The sequence below is a fragment of the Tenrec ecaudatus genome, chromosome 7 (genome assembly GCF_050624435.1).
Source record: "Tenrec ecaudatus isolate mTenEca1 chromosome 7, mTenEca1.hap1, whole genome shotgun sequence".
NCBI classification, from domain to species: Eukaryota; Metazoa; Chordata; class Mammalia; order Afrosoricida; family Tenrecidae; genus Tenrec; species Tenrec ecaudatus.
In genome coordinates this window covers 154384834-154402819 of record NC_134536.1, presented here as the reverse complement: position 1 = coordinate 154402819, position 17986 = coordinate 154384834, and the positions used below count along the sequence as shown (strand labels likewise).

Sequence of the window (17986 nt, the reverse complement as noted above, 5' to 3'; positions counted from 1 at the left end):
GGTTTTTAAAATATATTTAAAGAAATGCTGTTTTGACATGGTAACATGACTCAGGCAATGGGAACATTTTGACACATTCATGAAGCAATCCTATGAACATTTCTCTTTGGGATTTTTTCCATTTCTTCTCTCTACCTCTTCTCTACTTCTTCCATCTCTTCACTTCCTCCTTCCTTCATTTTCATATAATATATTTAACAGGTGCTTCTAATTCCACCTCTGATGTTTGGAATGAGAGTGAGGGATTGGATACGTGACAGGCTTTGAGGGAGTAGAAGGTGCTGCTGAGTGGGTGGGGCTCATCTTAAGGCTGCTTTTGTACAGGAAGCAACTCATTCTGCTTAGGTTTCATGTTTGTAGGCACTCAAGGTGGGGGATTAGTAGAGATGATGTCAAGCCTGGCCTTCAAATGCTCTTTACAGAGTGATCCAGTACACAAATGTTGACAATTGAAAAGTTTGTTGTCTGGATCATGAAATACGAGTGTCAGTGTCACAATGCTCTTGACATCTTACCTGTTATGTCAAAATGACATAAAAAATACCATCTACCCATCTACGATGATAAGAGGAGGCCCGGGAGCGTGGTTATGAGGTGGGCTATTAACCCCAATGTCAGCACTGGAAGCCACTAGGTGAAAGAAAGGTGAGGCTTTCTATCCTGTAACGAGTTAGTCTTAGAAACTCACAAGGGCAGTTCTACTGTATCCTGTAGGGTTGCTATGGGTCAGAATGGACTTGATGGTGGTGAGGTTGTTGTTTTTAAATGACAATGAGAAAGACAGTAGGTATATATTATTTTCCAATCTCTCTCTCTCTCTTTAAAAGCAGTCTCATCATTTACTATTGCAGCAAATGAGAAGCAAAATGGATTTAATCTCCCTGGTTTAACTTTTGGATTGTAAAATGATTGTAGAAATGGTCAGAAGATAATAAGAGAGAAAGCAAGAATACTCACCTTGTCCAAGCTGATCTCATCTCTGACCAACTAAAACATTTTTTTGCATGCTTCCTCCACTTTGTTCACGAAGTTTCCCTCACCCCGAACCCACTATCCTACTGTTCTTATTTAATGTGTGGAAATCCTTTGCATTAACCACGCCAGCCTCACTAAATCCTCACCTCCAGGTGTAGTTTTGCTATCTTCTAATTGGGCTTTTCATATGCATACACCTTGACTATGTGACTGCATAGTGACATCGTTGTGTTCAAGGAGTTATTCAGTAGTTTCTATGTCTATGAGCTAGGTTTTCTTTGGAGTTCAGTGTAGAAAAAACCCTAGAAGGAGCAGTCCCTTCCTAAGACACACAAAAAATGACAATATATTGTGAAAATATTCTTAATGTATAAGATATACACATGGAAGGTGGTCTTTAAGATACATAACCTTGAACTAGTTTCAAATGGATTGCACTTTCTCAGACATATAATACCTCTGGGAGTTTTAGAAGAATGGGGTTTTAGGTTAATTGATCTGTCAAGTAATCAAAACTTACTCAGGCTGTTATTGCATTACAGAGAATTCACTAGAAAAGACTCCAACCAAATTATTATCTTTATTTTTAGAATATATGACCTTTGATTCTACTGTGTCCTAAAAATAATTTTATTTGGGGTTCTTACAGCTCTTATCACAATCCATACACATACATTGTGTCAAGCACATTTCTACATATGCTGCCAGCATCATTTTCAAAACATTGTCTTTCTACTTGAGCCTTGGTATCAGCTCATCCCCACTTCCCATGTATTCTTGATAATTTATCTTTTTTCTTCATGTCTTACACCAACCACTGTCTCCCTTCATCCACTTTTCTGTTGCTTGTCCCCCAGGTAGGTGGTTATATGTCAATCATTGTGATCGGTTCCCCCTGTCTCCCCTCACCTTCCCCTTCCCCTCCTGGCATCAATACTCTCATTATTGATCTGGAGGTGTTTATCTGTCCTGGATTCCCTGTGTTTTGAGCTCTTATCTGTACCAGTGTACATGCTCCAATCTAGCCAGATTTGTAAGGCAGAATTGAGGTCATGAAAGTGTGTGTGTGTGTTTGGGGAGAGCATTAAAGAACTAGAGGGACGTTGTGTGTTTCATCGGTGCTATACTGTGCCCTGACTGGCTCATCTTTTCATTGTGACCCTTCTGTTAGGGGATGTCCAATTGTCTACACATGGGCTTTGGGTCTGCACTCTGCCCCCTCCCTCATTTACATTGTTATGATTTTTTGAAAAACAATTATTTAAGAAAATGTTAGTTTGTGAAATGTCTGCTTGGCTCATGAAAATTATGCTACACCTTTTCTTGTCAGTTTCTAAGTAAAGTAAAATGTGAAATAAAATTACACATATATATGTATATATATATGTATATATATATACACACACGAATATATCTACATGGATATGAGGGACCTGCAAAAATCTTCTGGAAAACAGAGTTAAAGATCATGGAAATTCTCAAAGAACTTTTTGAAGCTCCCTTGTATGTATACACATACAAGTATGTGTGTGTGTGTGTGTGTGTGTGTGTGTGTGTGTGTGTGTGTGTATGTGTGTGTGTGTGTGTGTGTGTGTGTGTAGAAATGGCTAATTTTTACAAAGTAAATTTCCGGGTCTTTCTTAAAAGCTGCTTATAGGTGGACTCACACTGCCAGCCTTTGTGTTCATAGCCAAGTGTTTTAGCCAGCTGTATCACCCGGGAATATGAAAGAAAGAAAAATCACCTGATAGCATTTTCTCATGTACTCGAATCTTGAATTACACCTGACACTAAAATCCCACAGAGGTGTTCTATATTTATACTTATATTCTATATTTATAGCAATCTCACTGCCATAGAGTCCACTCGCATCATGACCCCATTGACAAAGTGAACTTCCCCTGGGAATTTCCAAGGTTATAGATCCTCTTGGGAGCAGAAAGCTTCATATTAAACCCTCAGAGAGCCACTTGGGTTCAGACTGCTGCGCCTAGTGGTTAGTAGCCCAACTCACATCCCACTACACCCCTAAGGCAGGACTTTAGTAAGAGATGTACCTGTACTATACATATGCTACTGATTTAAAGTGCCAAGGAAGCAATTCTAACATAAACAGACTCAATCTTATAGATATGCTACATTAATCTGTTAAAAATTATACATATTTAAGTTCTATTTTTATGTACATATGCTTTTTTCCCTCTGTAGCATGCCATGGAACCCAATTATCTGCATATTTGGCCGAGAAATACCTTTATGATGATTGCACTTCCCAACATGGTAGTATTACATTTATTATCAACTCTAATTCTACCTCCATAGTCAATTGTTTTCACGTATAGTTTACTCTTGTAGTTTACCCAATTATTTATTCTTTCAGTGTTACACTAAGCTCTTTTAAAAATGATAAATTAGGCAGGGATTCTTTATTTTTTTAATTGACTGGAAATTTGGGGTTACTGAGAAAAATGGGAGGAATTTTCATTATTTTCCTTGGAAAAGAGATTTAACATACAATTAATCAAGATAATTTTGTGAGGTGTTGCCTCACTCTCTCATCTCCACTGAAAGAATATAGAAAGAAATGGCCACAAATAAAACCATAATTATTTTGGTTATATATTTAGAAGTACTTTTTAACCTTAAAGGTCTATGGGACATGAGAATATACACGATCCAAAAAAAGAGTATGGCTGTTCTTTCATGAGACACTAGAGGTTTTGTTATTATATATTTTTCTCTGGTTGGTCTTAAAAAAATTTTTTTTATCCTGCTAAGTGTGTTTTCCTGAAGCTAAGTGTCTATGAATACTACCTTAATAGGAAGCAGTGAAGAGAAAGGAGGGGAAGTGAAACAGCCTACTCATTAGTAATCCATGGAATATCATTTTTATTTAGTCAATAAATAATTATCCAATAGTTCAGAAATGTTCTTAATTGTCAGGGAATAGCTTTGGGATCTTCAGGGAGCTGTTGGTTGTGAGAGGAGAGAAGCCGGTGAGGATACTTGTCCCATCTGGACGATCCTTTGAGGTGCTTTGGGTTAAGCAGCACTGTTATGTAGGGGTTGACCTTCAATTTCTGCATCGCTCTCAGCCCCCACCCATTCTCGCTCACGTGGTTTTGTTTCTCTTCCCAGAACAAATCTTTCACGTGTACTTTGTTCATGCCTTTTGAGGAGTTTGAAAAACTGCTAACCAGCAGCGATGTGCTGGATTTCTTCAAAACGTACTTTCCAGATTCCATCCCTCTCATTGGAGAGTAAGTGGCAAGATACGTAACTGTGCCTTGGACCCCAAGTGGTTTGAGTTCATCAAAATCCAACGGAAGGCTATACAATTTATGTGCTTTTATTAAATGTGGCCAATCATATGCAGACCTGAAAATAAAGGCTATATTGGAGCAAAAATATGAAAGGATTTTTATACCATCAGCTGGAATTCTGAATCACACCAAGGTCATGGCCAACTTCTTTGGAAGAAACAAAGTATACTTATCTCTCCTGCACAGGCTCCTCAGATCTCTGAGCTCAGCACACCACACAGTCTGACTGTGCTTCCTTCTATCAGAAATTAGATGGGTGGCAAAATGGATACATTCAGAAGCTTCGGGGCTCAATGTCACCACTAGCTGTAGGAGCTTTTTTACATTCTCGGCTCCTTACTTGATAAATAGCAGTAAATAATAGTGCCTTAGTGAGCTATGCGATTGGAGATTAACTGCAAGGCAAGCAGCTCAAAAACACCAGCTGTTCTCTGTGAGAAAGAGGATTCTCTCTGCTCCTATAAAAATATACCGTTTTGGAACCCCCCAGGCAGGGTGAATTCTACTTATAACATCACTAAGGCTGACTCCATGGCAGTGAGACTTCAAAGGGTGGAGTCCCTAAGTTTGGGAAACAGTTAACATGCTCAGCTGATCATTGAAAGAGCTCGGCAAATATTATTATCTCTACAGACCTATCTAGGTAAGATAGACAGGATGAACAGTCTGGAGGAGAAAACAACGGGACCAATGGTTCTGGGGGGACATGGAAGAGGGGAAGGAGGGGGCAAGGAGGTGGTCCTGACCAACCCAGGGACAGGGGAGCAATAAGTGATTCAAAATCAGCAGCAAGGATGGTGTGAGAGGCCTGGTAGGGAGTCAGCAAGGGCAAGGTTACCGAGAAAATTACTGAAACCCAAATGAAGGCTGAGCATGATAGTGGGATAAGAGGAAAGTAAAAGGAAATAGAGGAAAGACAAGGTGACAAAGGGTATTTATAGAGGCCCAAAGACTGGAATGTACATATGTAAATATATTTATATGAGTGTGGGGAAACAGACCTATGTGCATATATTTGTAGGTTTAGTATTAAGGCAGCAGATGGACATTGGGCCTCTACTCAAGCACTTACTCAATGCAAGAATATTTTGTTCTATTAAATTGGCATTCCAGGATGCACACCTTCCCGACACAATTGCTGAAGAAAAATGTGTGCATAAGCAAATGTGGTGAAGAAAGCTGACGGTGCCTGGATATCAAAAGATATAGCGTCTGGGTCTTAAAGGCTTGAAGATAAACAAGCAGCTGTCTAGCTGAGAAGCATCAAAATCCACATGGAAGAAGCACATCAGCCTGTCTGACCACAGGTACAGAAGGGTGCAGTTATCAGACATCAATGAACTAAAAATCATATCAATGGGTGCCCACCTTCCTGATACAATCAATGAAGACAAACATGTGCATAAGCAAGTGTGATGAAGAAAGCTGATGGTGCCCATCTATCAAAAGATATAGCATCTGGGGTCTTAAAGTCTCGAAGAAAAACAAGTGGTCATCTAACTCAGAAGCAATGATACCCACATGGAAGAAACACACCAGCCTGTGTGACCACGAGCTGTTGAAGGGATCAGTTATCAAGCATCAAGGAACAAAAAAAATCATATCATTAAAAATGTAGGTGAGTGCAGAGTGGAGACTCAAAGTCCAATGGTAGCCAACCAGACACCCCTTACTGAAGGGTTGTGAGGAAGAGATGAACCAGTCAGGGTTCAGGGTAGCAAGAATGAAACATACAACTTTCCTCTAGTTCTTAAATGCATCCTCCCCACCACTATCATGATCCTAATTCTACCTTACAAATCTGGCTAGACCAGAGGATGTACATAGGTACAGATAGCAACTGGAAACATAGGGAACCCAGGACAGATGACTCCCCCAGGACCAGTGGTGAGAGTGGCTATGCCTGGAGGGTGGAGAGAATGTGGGGTAGAAAGGAGGAACTGATTACAAGAATCTACATATAGCCTCCTCCCTGGGGAGGGACAGCATAGAAGAAGGCCAGGGGAGACATCAGACAGTCTAATATATGACAAAATAATAATAATTTATGAATGATGAAGGGTTCATGAGTTAGGGGGCAGTGGGGAGGGAGGGGGAAAATGAGCAGCAGATATTAAGGGCTCAAGTAGAAGTCAAATGTTTTGAGAATGATGATGACAACAAATGTACAGATGTTCTTGACACAATGGATGTATGTATGGATTGTGATAAGAATTGTACGAGCCCCCAATAAAATGATTTAAAAAAAAGAGAAAGAGCTCAGAAAACGAGTCTATTTCTAAAAAAAATCAACCAATGAAAAGCCTGTGGCACACAGTTCTTCAGTTGGCACACTGAGATCTTCTTGACTTGGGGCATCTCCGTGAAAACTGGAAACTTCAGAGGAATATTCTGAGGACTACATGAGATCATGCAAAAGAATCACTTTGCGCAAGACTTGACCCACCAAAACCCAAACTCAGAGCTATTGAGTTGATCCCAACACCTGAATGTGTTACCCATTTCTACCACCTAGGGACTCCTCCACGGAGTAAGTCCTGTTTTAGACGGATACTCAACTACGCATGGCAGCAAAATTTTATTGAAAGCATATGGAATCATTTTGAAAGAGGGAGACAGTATAGGGCATGCAAATAACAGGGAGATGATTAGTTTTTCAAAGTAAACAAAGGTAAAAAAGCACATGTACTGGGGGTTACTTTAGAGGAGGAGATCTAGTTATATGACACATCTTATAAAGAGTGCTATATTATCTTCAACATTGTTGGTGAACTTGCTATTGCATTCCGAAGTTATTACCTTTCAAGAATTAAAAAAATCATTTTATTAGGGGCTCTTACAACTCTTGTTGTACACCATACATCACTTGTATCCAACATATTCGTATGTATATTCCATTGTTCTTTTCTGGAAATTTACTTTCCATTGAGCCCTTGGGATCAGCTCCTCTTTTTTTTTAACCACCCTCCTCCCCGCCTTCCCCCCCACCTCTCGTGGCCCCTTGATAGACTGTAGATGATTAATTATTTTCAACTCTCACACCAATCCGCTGTCTCCCTTCCTCTGTGGTTTCTGCTGTTCTTACCCCTCCCTGTATGGGGGTGTGTGGTTATATGCCATTCATTGTGATCAGTGCCGCCCTCCCTTCCCACCTCTCCCCACCCCCCACCCCCACCTTTTGGTATCTCCATTCCCATTCCTGTTCCTGGGTTCCGTGTGTTGTGAGTTTTATCTCTTGCCTATACCTATGTACATGCTCCCGTCTGCTCTAGATTGGGAGGTGGCACTGAGGTAGTGATAGTGGGGGCAGAGGGGGTAAGGAGGCCTCCAGGGAACAGAGGTATATTGCGTGACTCATTAGTGCTCTGCTGTACCCTGATTACTCACCCACTCCCTGTGACCCCTTTGTGGGGGGACGCTCTATTGTCCATAGATGGGCTTTGGTTCTCTGCTTGAACCCCCCTCCATTCTCACCAATGCATTTTTGTTTGTTTATTTACTCTTTGTTGTGAATCTCTTGATGCCATTGCCCACTCTCGATGACACCTGGTGTGCTTCTTCCATGTAGGCTTGTTGCTTCACTGTTGGATGGCCGCTTGTTTAACTTCAAGCCTTTAAGACACCAGACTCAAGAATTGTTTAACAATGTATTTTGTCAGGGGTTAATTTTCTGTTATAGTTTCAGTCTGCTTGTGATCCCAACAGCTCAGTCACTACCATAGTTACAAATTTACAAAAGGCGAATAGTGGACTGTGCCAGTTGGTGAAATTATAGGAGACAGAACATGAATGAAAACTGGATGTATATCTCCTTTAGCTACAAAGCTCTTTACAGCATTAACTTTATTTAAAATCATCAGTTCTATCTCCTGTCCTCCTGATGACCAGGATGCTTTCTCTAGGACCACCTGTCCAAACATACTTAACTGAAGCCAAGTAACTCTTGGCTCAGCTTAGAAATTTTTATCTTTGCCCCCTTTTTATTTCTTGCATTTCAAGCAGCAAAACTTTAACAAAAAGAGAGATTTCTTTAGAAAACTGTAAGTGAAACATTTTAATTGAAAATGGAGTATCGACTTAGATCTGAAGTCATTCAATTCAGATATGGAAATTCATTGACTCTTTTAAGGCTTACTACTCTACTGACTGATAGCCACTCTGTAGAACATGGTAGAAATGCCCCTGTGGGTTTCTTAGACTATAACTGTTTACAGGAGTGTTTACAGGAGTAGTTAGGCTTATCTTCCTGCCCCCTCCCCCCGAACAATTGGTGGTTTTGAAATGCTTATCTTGAGATTATCAGCCCAAGTTGTAACCACTACACCATCAGGACACAGCCCTGAGAAATCATAAGTTTTAAAAGTCCCTGCCATGAAGGTTCTTCTGACCCAGAGCAACCCTACATAGGACAGAGAGGACTTGCCACTTAAGGTTTTCAAGACTATATATTTTTATAAGAGCAGACAACTTCATCTTTCTCCTGTGGAGAGGCCCATGGTTGAATTAACCTTGCAATTAGCAATCCAATATGTATCCCCCAGCACCACCTAGGCATTAAGCAGCTGGTGGCAGAGCCCTTACAACATCACACCACTAGGACTTCTCACAAATCCTGTAGATGCTTGACAAACATCAAGTTTGATTAAAATGATCGGTTTTCAAATACGTATGGATACACATTAATTTTAATTCGGGTTTACTGTGACAAATAATCAATAATAGTATCTCTATTTTCTTATCAAATCCTCACATACAAATGAATTTGGAAAGTGCACACACCATGTCCATGATAAAGAGTTCATGAAACAGAACACAGAAATATTAAAGTTACTCAAATTCAATCAAGTTTGTGCTTTGAGAAGTGATTTAAATTGCTGCCTACTGTGGAGGTAATTAGAACAATGTGATTTTAGACCTGGAGGAAATCCCAGTCGTTGCCTTTCCTGTTTTGTTCCTGGCATACTTTTCACACACACACACACACACACACACACACACACACACACACAACTTCGGTGGTAATCAATAATCCTGTAAGAGCCAAGTATTCACCACCCATTTTTATATCTTTACCTTCTACTGTTTTCCTCTGAAAGGAATGCCTTGATGCGAGATTTTTTCCTGTTGCCGGCGCAGCCCATGATCTCCATAAAGTGCTCATCTTTTCACTTAAAGGCTTGCTGTGTGTTGATGGGGGACGCTGCTCATGCTATAGTGCCCTTCTTTGGACAAGGAATGAATGCGGTGAGATCTTTGCCCCTATAACTAAGCACGTGAAATGAATGTCTCTGGATCAACTCGAATGTCTTTGATAAAACAGCGCTGAAGCTATCCACATATAATGCAGGAGAAGCCAATCAATTCCATAATCGACCAAATGCAAAAAGCAGATTGATCACAGATTTGCATGATTTGACCTAGTAATTCAGTGTAGGAAAAAAATAAGTATAACATTGCATTGTGCTCCGTAAACAATACATACTTGAAATCTGGAGATTGGCTGCCAAGAATTAAAGACTTAATTTTCTTTAGATACATGTCCTTCTAGAGAGTATACCCAGTATATAACCTTGGCCCTAAAGGAAAAAAAGGACTTCAAATATCTGTAGCCCCATCTTTTTCTTTTAAAAGGAAAAGAAATATATAATTAATAGGACTAAGTAAAACTACAAAATATGATGGTGCTTCAAGCATTTATAGAAAATTCCATTTTTCCAAGAACTGTTTAAATAAGTTATATTGACACATAATCTACAATCATAAAATTCAGCAGTTCAATCATATCAAGAATTGTGCAATCAACACCACAGTCAATTTTAAATGATCTCCTTTCTTGTACTCATTGTTATTTGCTCCCCATTTCTCCCAACATTCCCCTGCCATACCCTTAAGAAACCATTCATTACAGAGATGACAATTCAAATCTACAACTGATAATGTAACATCCTGTTTCACAAAATATACTATGGGCATTAAGTGACCTCGACATCACAAATATAAAGTGCTGTTAGTTGAACCAATTTTATTTCCTGCAAAACAGTATTAAAATTGTTTTATTTGATAAAAACTAAAGGATACACTAAGTACAGTGGGTGAGCATTCAAGCTTCTCCTGATTTACTGAACTGCTGAGGATTAACTAAACGGGCTCCCGAATTTACAGGAATATATTCTTGCACAATTTGCTTATCTTTACTTCCCTGTTTCCAAAACTGGGATTTTACCAGTACCTACCTGGCAGAGATTCTGAGAAGCTAAGGATGCCCTACATTTCTTGTTCTCTAAATTCCTATAGCATTGTCGACATTATTTATTTTACAAGCAAAACCATTATTTGCTTTAGATGTAGATTGGAATGGTAATCGCTGTAATTGACGTGAAGTGTTATTTATTTTTCACCTTTGCTTGCTTTTATGTTTGTAGGTGCCATAAGAAAGGGCTCACCGCTAACCTACAGTTGGTAGTTTGAGCACACCAGGCAAGATAGGTCTACTTGTGGTCACATCACAGCCAAGAAAATCGTGGGGAGCAGTTCTACTCTGATCCGCATGGTGTCACTGTGTGTTAGAATCAACTAAGCAGCCACTAAAAACAGTGCAAGACATGAAAAAAATAATAACGTGTAAATTATCAAGGGTTCATGGGGGAGGGAGGATGGGGAAAGAAGGAAAAATGAGGAGCTGATACCAAGGGCTCAAGTAGAAAGAAAATGCTTTGAAACAAGGACGACAACATATGTACAAATGTACTTGAGACAAATGATGTATGTATGGAGAGATAAGAGTTGTACAAGCCTCCAATAAAATGATTTAAAAAAAAACCCCCAAATACCCACACTTCTTTCTAATTGGCTGTAAAATTTTAATTTGAATATTTAGAAAGTAGCATACTTGATATTCTTATTTCATGGTGCATCTAGCATGAATGCCAATAAGATTTGTGGACTTTTCAGTAGTAGACATTTGCTTTATTCCTGGTTTAATGTAGGTGTTCTATAATTAAATTACTCCAAATGTGAATGTTTAAGAGTTGAATAATTCATATCTAATCTTAAAACGCACAGTAAAGCATTATAATTATTCTTGACTTTTGAAGCAGCAAGTAAAACAATAAAATGCAACAGTAATTTAAATTTTTTCATTTAAAATTATTATAGTCAATATATGTATGAACTTGATAAAACCATCAATTATGTACTTGGTAGTTTTTATACTGATCATCCAATACCCAGTATGATAACTAAGCTGTTGTGTTTCAAATAAAAATTTTACGTGTTATATTCACTAATGGAGGGTTTATTTTAAATTAAGTTTTTATTATGTCTAGGTTAATTTTTACCTTTCTTTCTTGTTTCAGGGCTTTGAGGACTGCCTTGTATTTGATGAGTTAATGGATAAATTCAATAATGACCTTAGTAAGTAAAACTTCTCAATTGGAGGTGAACTGGCAATAATGGTTAATTGTAGACATACTTATGATTCCCAATGGTCACAAACCTATGATGCATATTCACTGTTCAGATTTTTTAATTTACAGTCTGTGCCACTGTTGTTACCCTTATCAGGCAACTAGCACCCATGCTGGCAGATAGATGTACCTTCCTCTCCCCGCACCTTTTTTCTCATCCAACCTCCGTCGCTCCGATTATCCTATATCTCCTACAGCATGTCCTCAGCTCCAAGAAGCTCCAACTCTTTATTGCTCTTTCTCTGTCAAAACTTACATCTGTGAAATGATATGACATATTAACTCCCAATGAATATTACATCTTAAAAGATAATTAAATCACTTTATGGGGGGCCGGTACAACTCTTACCACAATCCACACAGACATCCCTTATGTCAAGCACTTTTGTACCTTTGTTGCCCTCATCATTCTCAAAACTTTTGCTTTCTGCTTGAGCCCTCGGTATCAGTTCTTCATTTCCCCGTCCCTTCCCGCTCCCTCTCCCCCATGAACCCTTGATAATTTGTAAATTATTATTATTTTATCATATTTATACTGTCTGATGTCTCCCTCCATCCACTTTTCTGTTGTCCATCCCCCCAGGAAGGAGGTTATATGTAGATCCATTATATGTACATCCTTGTAATCTGCTCCCCCTTTCTCCCTCAACTTCCCTCCACCCTCTGGGTATCCGCCACTCTCACCACTGGTCTGGAGGGGTTCATCTATCCTGGATTCCCTGTGTTCCCATTTCCCATCTGTACCAGTGTACATCCTCTGGTCTAACCGGATATGGAAGGTAGAATTGGGATCAGATAGCTGGGGAAGGAAGCATTCAAGAACTAGAGGAAAATTGTATGTCTCATCATTGTTACACTGCACCCTGACTGGCTCATCTCCTCCCCACAACCCTTCTGCAAGGGATGTCCAATTGCCCACAGATGGGCCCTAGGTCCCCACTCTGCACTCCCTCTCATTCACAATGTTATGATTTTTTTTTGTCGTTGATGCCTGATACCAGATCCCTTCGATGCCTTGTGATCTCACAGGCTGGTGTGCTTCTTCCACATGGGCTTTGTTATTTCTCAGTTGGATGGCCACTTGTTTATCTTCACACAAGCCTGTCCTTACATGATCACTGAAAACAAAGCAGGTGCATAAGCAAATGTGGTGAAAAAAGCTAATGGTGCCGGCTATCAAAAGATATAGTGTCTGGGGTCCTATAGGCTTGAAAATAATACATTTTAAAAATGAAAATAAAAATACAGTTTCAGAAACCCACAGGGGTAGTTCTACCCTGTCCAACAGAGTTTCCATGAGTCAGAATCAACTCTATGGCAGTGAGTTTGTTTTGTTTGTTTAAACTGTAAAAGAATAAATTTCCCTTACATCTGATATTTCCTTTACATTTTGATTAAAATTGATCAAGCCAAAATGTTAATATTATAAATAGTGAAGTTATAAGATTTTGTCTAGAATTAAATATTCACAGAATATTCCTATATTAATATTATATGCATGCTATCTATATATTTTATGCAGACACATCTATATACAATCTATATAATTTCATATATAATATTGTGTTAGTCTGGGTGGACTAGAAAAACAAATCCAAGGAGACTCATGTGTTCACGAAAGAGGTTTATGTATAAGAGCAATGAATATTGAGAAAGCATCCCAGCCAAGTCCAGATCAAGTTCATAAGTCCCATATTAGCCCATATGTCTGATACCAATCTATAAAGTCCTCTTCAGACTCACAAAACACATGCAATGATGCCAAATGCAGGAAGATCACAGGCCAGTGGACGGGAAGTCTTGTAGATCCAGTGGCGCTGTAAGCATCTCAGTGCTGCAGGAGTCTCCACGTGGCTTCTCTGGCTCCAGAGGCCTGGTTCCATCAGCCACTCTGTGTGTCTTGTCAGGGAGTGAGCATGTGTCCTGCCTCCAGTGAGCTATTTATCTCCTTAGCGCCTCCAAATGAGGTAATCAAGCCACAAACTGATTGAAAGGCTAGGCTTCACCCTTTCACTCTGAATCCTCAAATTGACACCAGATTATGTAACTACCACAAATATCAATAAATAATATGTGATTTGTACAAATTATGTATTGTATTTATAGTAAACATATGCATTGGTTTACTTATATTAAACATATACATAATATATACATATTTATGGTGTTGCTGATGATCAATTAGTGTTAATTGATCTAAAAATAAATAACAGACTTACAAATATAAATTCATATATAAATAAATATATACTGTAAGTATAAATGAAATATAAAGATAAATTTATACATAAATTAAAAATAATGAACGATATTATTTTACTGTATTATTTAATCACAACAGGACGTGTTGTCTGTAAACTGCACTGATTCATAAGTTATTGGTCATGTAGCATGCTTAACCATAGTTACCCAAGTTTAGAGAGATTAGGAGAGAATATGCCATTTGATCTGATCTGAGTAAAATCTAGTGGGTTTTTTTTATAGACTATTTTGGAAAAGAATACATATTATTAACTTGTTTTCTAGGTATATGTCTTCCTGAATTCTCAAGATTTCGAATTCCTGATGACCATGCAGTGTCAGACTTATCTATGTACAATTACATAGAGGTGAGTCGAGGTATATTCACACTCTAACAAATGTTCTTTCAGTGTTTCTCTATCTTACCTGCTTCTATGCATGCTACATAAGACTAGAGCCAAGATTTGCACATGCACACCCAGGCATGAACAGATAATGAATATATGGCCAATGGCAACAACGCAGCTGCATTTACACTTCAGAGACATGGAGATGACAGGAGAGAACCTAGCTGATAAATTATTCAATGAACCTTTAGTAAACTTTCAACTTTACCTTTAGTAAAGTTAGTATTATGCAAAGAAAATATAACTGAAATGTGTTGATATATCTGAAAAATCTAAAAAATATATTAACTGACTTTTCTACTCTTAACATTATAAGCTGCATACTTAAAGTGCCAATAAATACCCATTAGATACGGGGCATGGTGCGAGGTGATCCAAGAAATTCAAGGTGAAAGATATTTATTTATTGAAAACAAATACAGCTTGTGTCAGGAACATAAAAGCATCACAGAAGGTGTTTGTATATATAGTTTTTAAGTAATTGAGTAAAAAATATCAAAAGGCAAATTTAAGGAAGAGAGTAACTAAATAGTTTCCATCTCTTCTGAAGACCAAAACTGACTTCAAGTTTCAACTAAATAATATTCTATGTACTGAAGAAAGTTCTATGACACAATGAAAACCTAGATTGATGTATCCTGGTTGTGTGCAATGCTTATCCTGAATACGAAGTAAGTCAAGAAAAGCATCGCTTTAAGCAGATGCCTTGCTGCCAGGAATAATATTCCAACCTAAAGAGGAACCAACAGAAGTTTCTCACATATTTGAGCTCACACATAATCTGAAGATCTGGTTGAATAAACTTTTTGCCGAAAGCATTTTCATATTGTCTCCTCAGCAAAATCACCTTTCCAACAGTTTGTGTGTAGTTGTACATTTTCAAGACGATTATCTGTACCATTGATACTTATTAAAAGGGACCTGGAATGACTGTTATGGAAATAAGAATTTATTCAATTAATTTACATTATGCTGTGATGACTAGAAATGACGTGTAATATACTGTTAAAGGGGGGAAAAGGTACTTTAAGGTGTTCTGTAAGACTCTTACAATATTGCAGATGCGAGCACATGTCAATTCAAGGTGGTTCATCTTCCAAAAGAACATAGAAAGATGTCTACATGCTATAATGCCGTCTACCTTTATCCCTCTCTATACAATGGTAAGACCAGATTTAAAGAATTTTTTCCACTTTAATCCTCTGTGTAAACATTTTAAATAAGAGGACCTCTTTAAACTTATTTACAGGTTACCTTTTCCAGAATAAGATACCATGAAGCATTGCTGAGGTGGCGTTGGCAAAAAAAGGTTGAAATCGATTATACTTTTTTATCTGATTTATTGGTTGTTATAAATATTATTATATTGATTTTAGGAAGATGTGGAAGTAATGGGACACCTACTAAAGGATTTCCTTCTAAGTAAAAAATAGTTAAGGTACCCAGGAGAAGGATGTCAGAATGAACAAAGTTAAGAAGATATAAAGAAAGGATGGGGGAGAGCTTGTGGGACAAGGAAATGGATGCTAATATTTCTAAAATGTTTTACTTTATCTAGGCAATGTGTGTCATTCCTGAATTTTGCCTCAGACAATATTCCCATGTGTTTAGTTTGTTAAAACGGACAGAATTAAATCATTTAGAAAACGCAATCCCACTCTAATGTAATGGCATGCTACATTCATTTGGGGCAGTTGACTCAGAGATGCCACTCTGGGGCATCCAGACTCCTGATTTTCCATTTGGGAAATTTCATAATTCATTTATTCAATAAATAGTTTTGTTTAGTGTATAGACTTTGAGCTAGGTTGATGATGAACAAGGCCCTTTCAACTGGCTCAAATCTGGTCCAGGAGACCGTTAATTCCAGTGGAAGAGAACAAATGGCCCTGGAAGGAGGATGGGAGTAAGAAACAAAGGCAGAGTCTGCAGTTAATGTTAACAGTGTGGTCATTAGACGTCCTTCAGTGGAGTCACATCTTCGCATCTAAGTGTGAGGATTATGACCAAGGTAAGCACAGCTTCACAGATGGTGACTGTTACCTTGCAAGTAGGAAGAGACTCAAGGAAGGTCATAAACACAGGTTGTAATTTTACAAAGAGTGCTTTGCTGTGGGGAGAGTGAATCTGAATGACTCAAGATGTACTTGATCAGAGATGACGAATGCAATAAGGTGTCTATCTTCATGCAGTACCAGGTAATTAGAATGCAGGACAGAAGACGCAGTGGTAGAAATGAGCGGGGATCATCTCAGCACACGTAATCTAGGATCAAATGAGCCGCACTGGAGCTATGTTGATGATGCCCTCCTGTCTAAGATCTTCTAAGTGTGTCATCTGTACCACAGTGGTCAGGAAGCTCACCAAATTCACAGGAACACCTTGCACCATGTCTGAGCAGTGACTGAATTGTTCGCAGCTTCTACATCATGCTCTTTGGAGACAGAGCTTACAACGCTGTCTATCCTGAGGGTTTATTATTATTGTTGTTGTTTTTAAATGACTGCAAGGAAAGCTAACTGCTAAGGATTCCTTATACGGATAACAAATTTGTTCTCGTTAGAAAAGGAGAAGGGCTTCAAGTTCATCCTTAGAGACCATGGAAGGAAATGTCTGCTCTGGGTTAAAACCAGAGAGATAATGATACAATCTGTAGTAATTTCAGAATTAAGTATATGTCAAGATTTTAATCTCTCCATAACTGACCCATGAGTTCTTGCTGTCTTCACAGGTAATAAACAAAGGTCTCTTTTTCTTTGGCACGCTGATGGCCGTCAGTAGTACCTACCTGCTAGTACGCAACATGCCATCTGGAACTTTGGAGTGCTTAAGAAGACCGTGGAACGGGATAGCTTACTTCCAGAAGATAGGCCATGGCTCAGCACAATTTTAGAGATCCTTCTGTAACCATAATCAGGAATTCAAAATGTGTTTCCATATCTAATTCACAAATGAAAAATTAATTTAGAGATTAGTTAATTAGAGATTGCAATTTAATCCAATTTAGACCGTGTGTTAACTGCAATTATGGGGGGGGGCTATTACTTTTTAAGTTTCACAGCAATATGACTCTGAGATTAGTTTAAATATCAAAGTCCAGTGATTGAGGTCTCTCCCTTCTGAATAAAGGAGGACACAGGAGGGCTCAGGGAAGACACCAGTCGGGCCTTTTTCTGTAAAGAACATAGTAAACTCATAATATGATGGACTCACCACCTGAAATGAAACAGCCTGCCTTGCCTAACCTGCTAATTGTACTTTCCATCATCTGGATGGGATTTATTTAACCACAGTGCTCAAATACATTTGAAAAAAAATCTGAAGTACAAACGGAAACTTCTTTTCTTGGTGGTGGTGGGGAATTCTGAGAACTACAAGATAAATCTATTTTATTTCCCTCTTTTCAAATTCCAGTATTGCCTTTGAAGATGAGGGAAAGACTGCTAAAGCCATAGGATATGAAGCGTAGGAAAGGAATTCATTCACAAACAGAGTTGAAATAGGACAGACAGATTTCTTGGAAATAGAGAGTCATATTTTATTGCATTTCAGACCCTGAGCAATTTATTAATTT

General features: G+C 38.5%; 1 protein-coding gene across 1 annotated transcript in view; it reads left to right on the top strand.

Annotated features, from left to right (window-relative positions):
* The window catches only part of KMO (kynurenine 3-monooxygenase), a 53410-nt gene extending 36105 nt beyond the window's left edge, over nt 1-17305 (top strand). The window contains exons 9-16 of the mRNA XM_075553821.1: nt 3184-3255; nt 4114-4235; nt 9395-9542; nt 11654-11711; nt 14291-14373; nt 15474-15575; nt 15662-15721; nt 17144-17305. Of these exons, the coding sequence (XP_075409936.1) occupies nt 3184-3255; nt 4114-4235; nt 9395-9542; nt 11654-11711; nt 14291-14373; nt 15474-15575; nt 15662-15721; nt 17144-17305 (807 nt within the window). The remainder of the gene's footprint in view (nt 1-3183; nt 3256-4113; nt 4236-9394; nt 9543-11653; nt 11712-14290; nt 14374-15473; nt 15576-15661; nt 15722-17143) is intronic.
* Nucleotides 17306-17986: the final 681 nt, after the last annotated feature.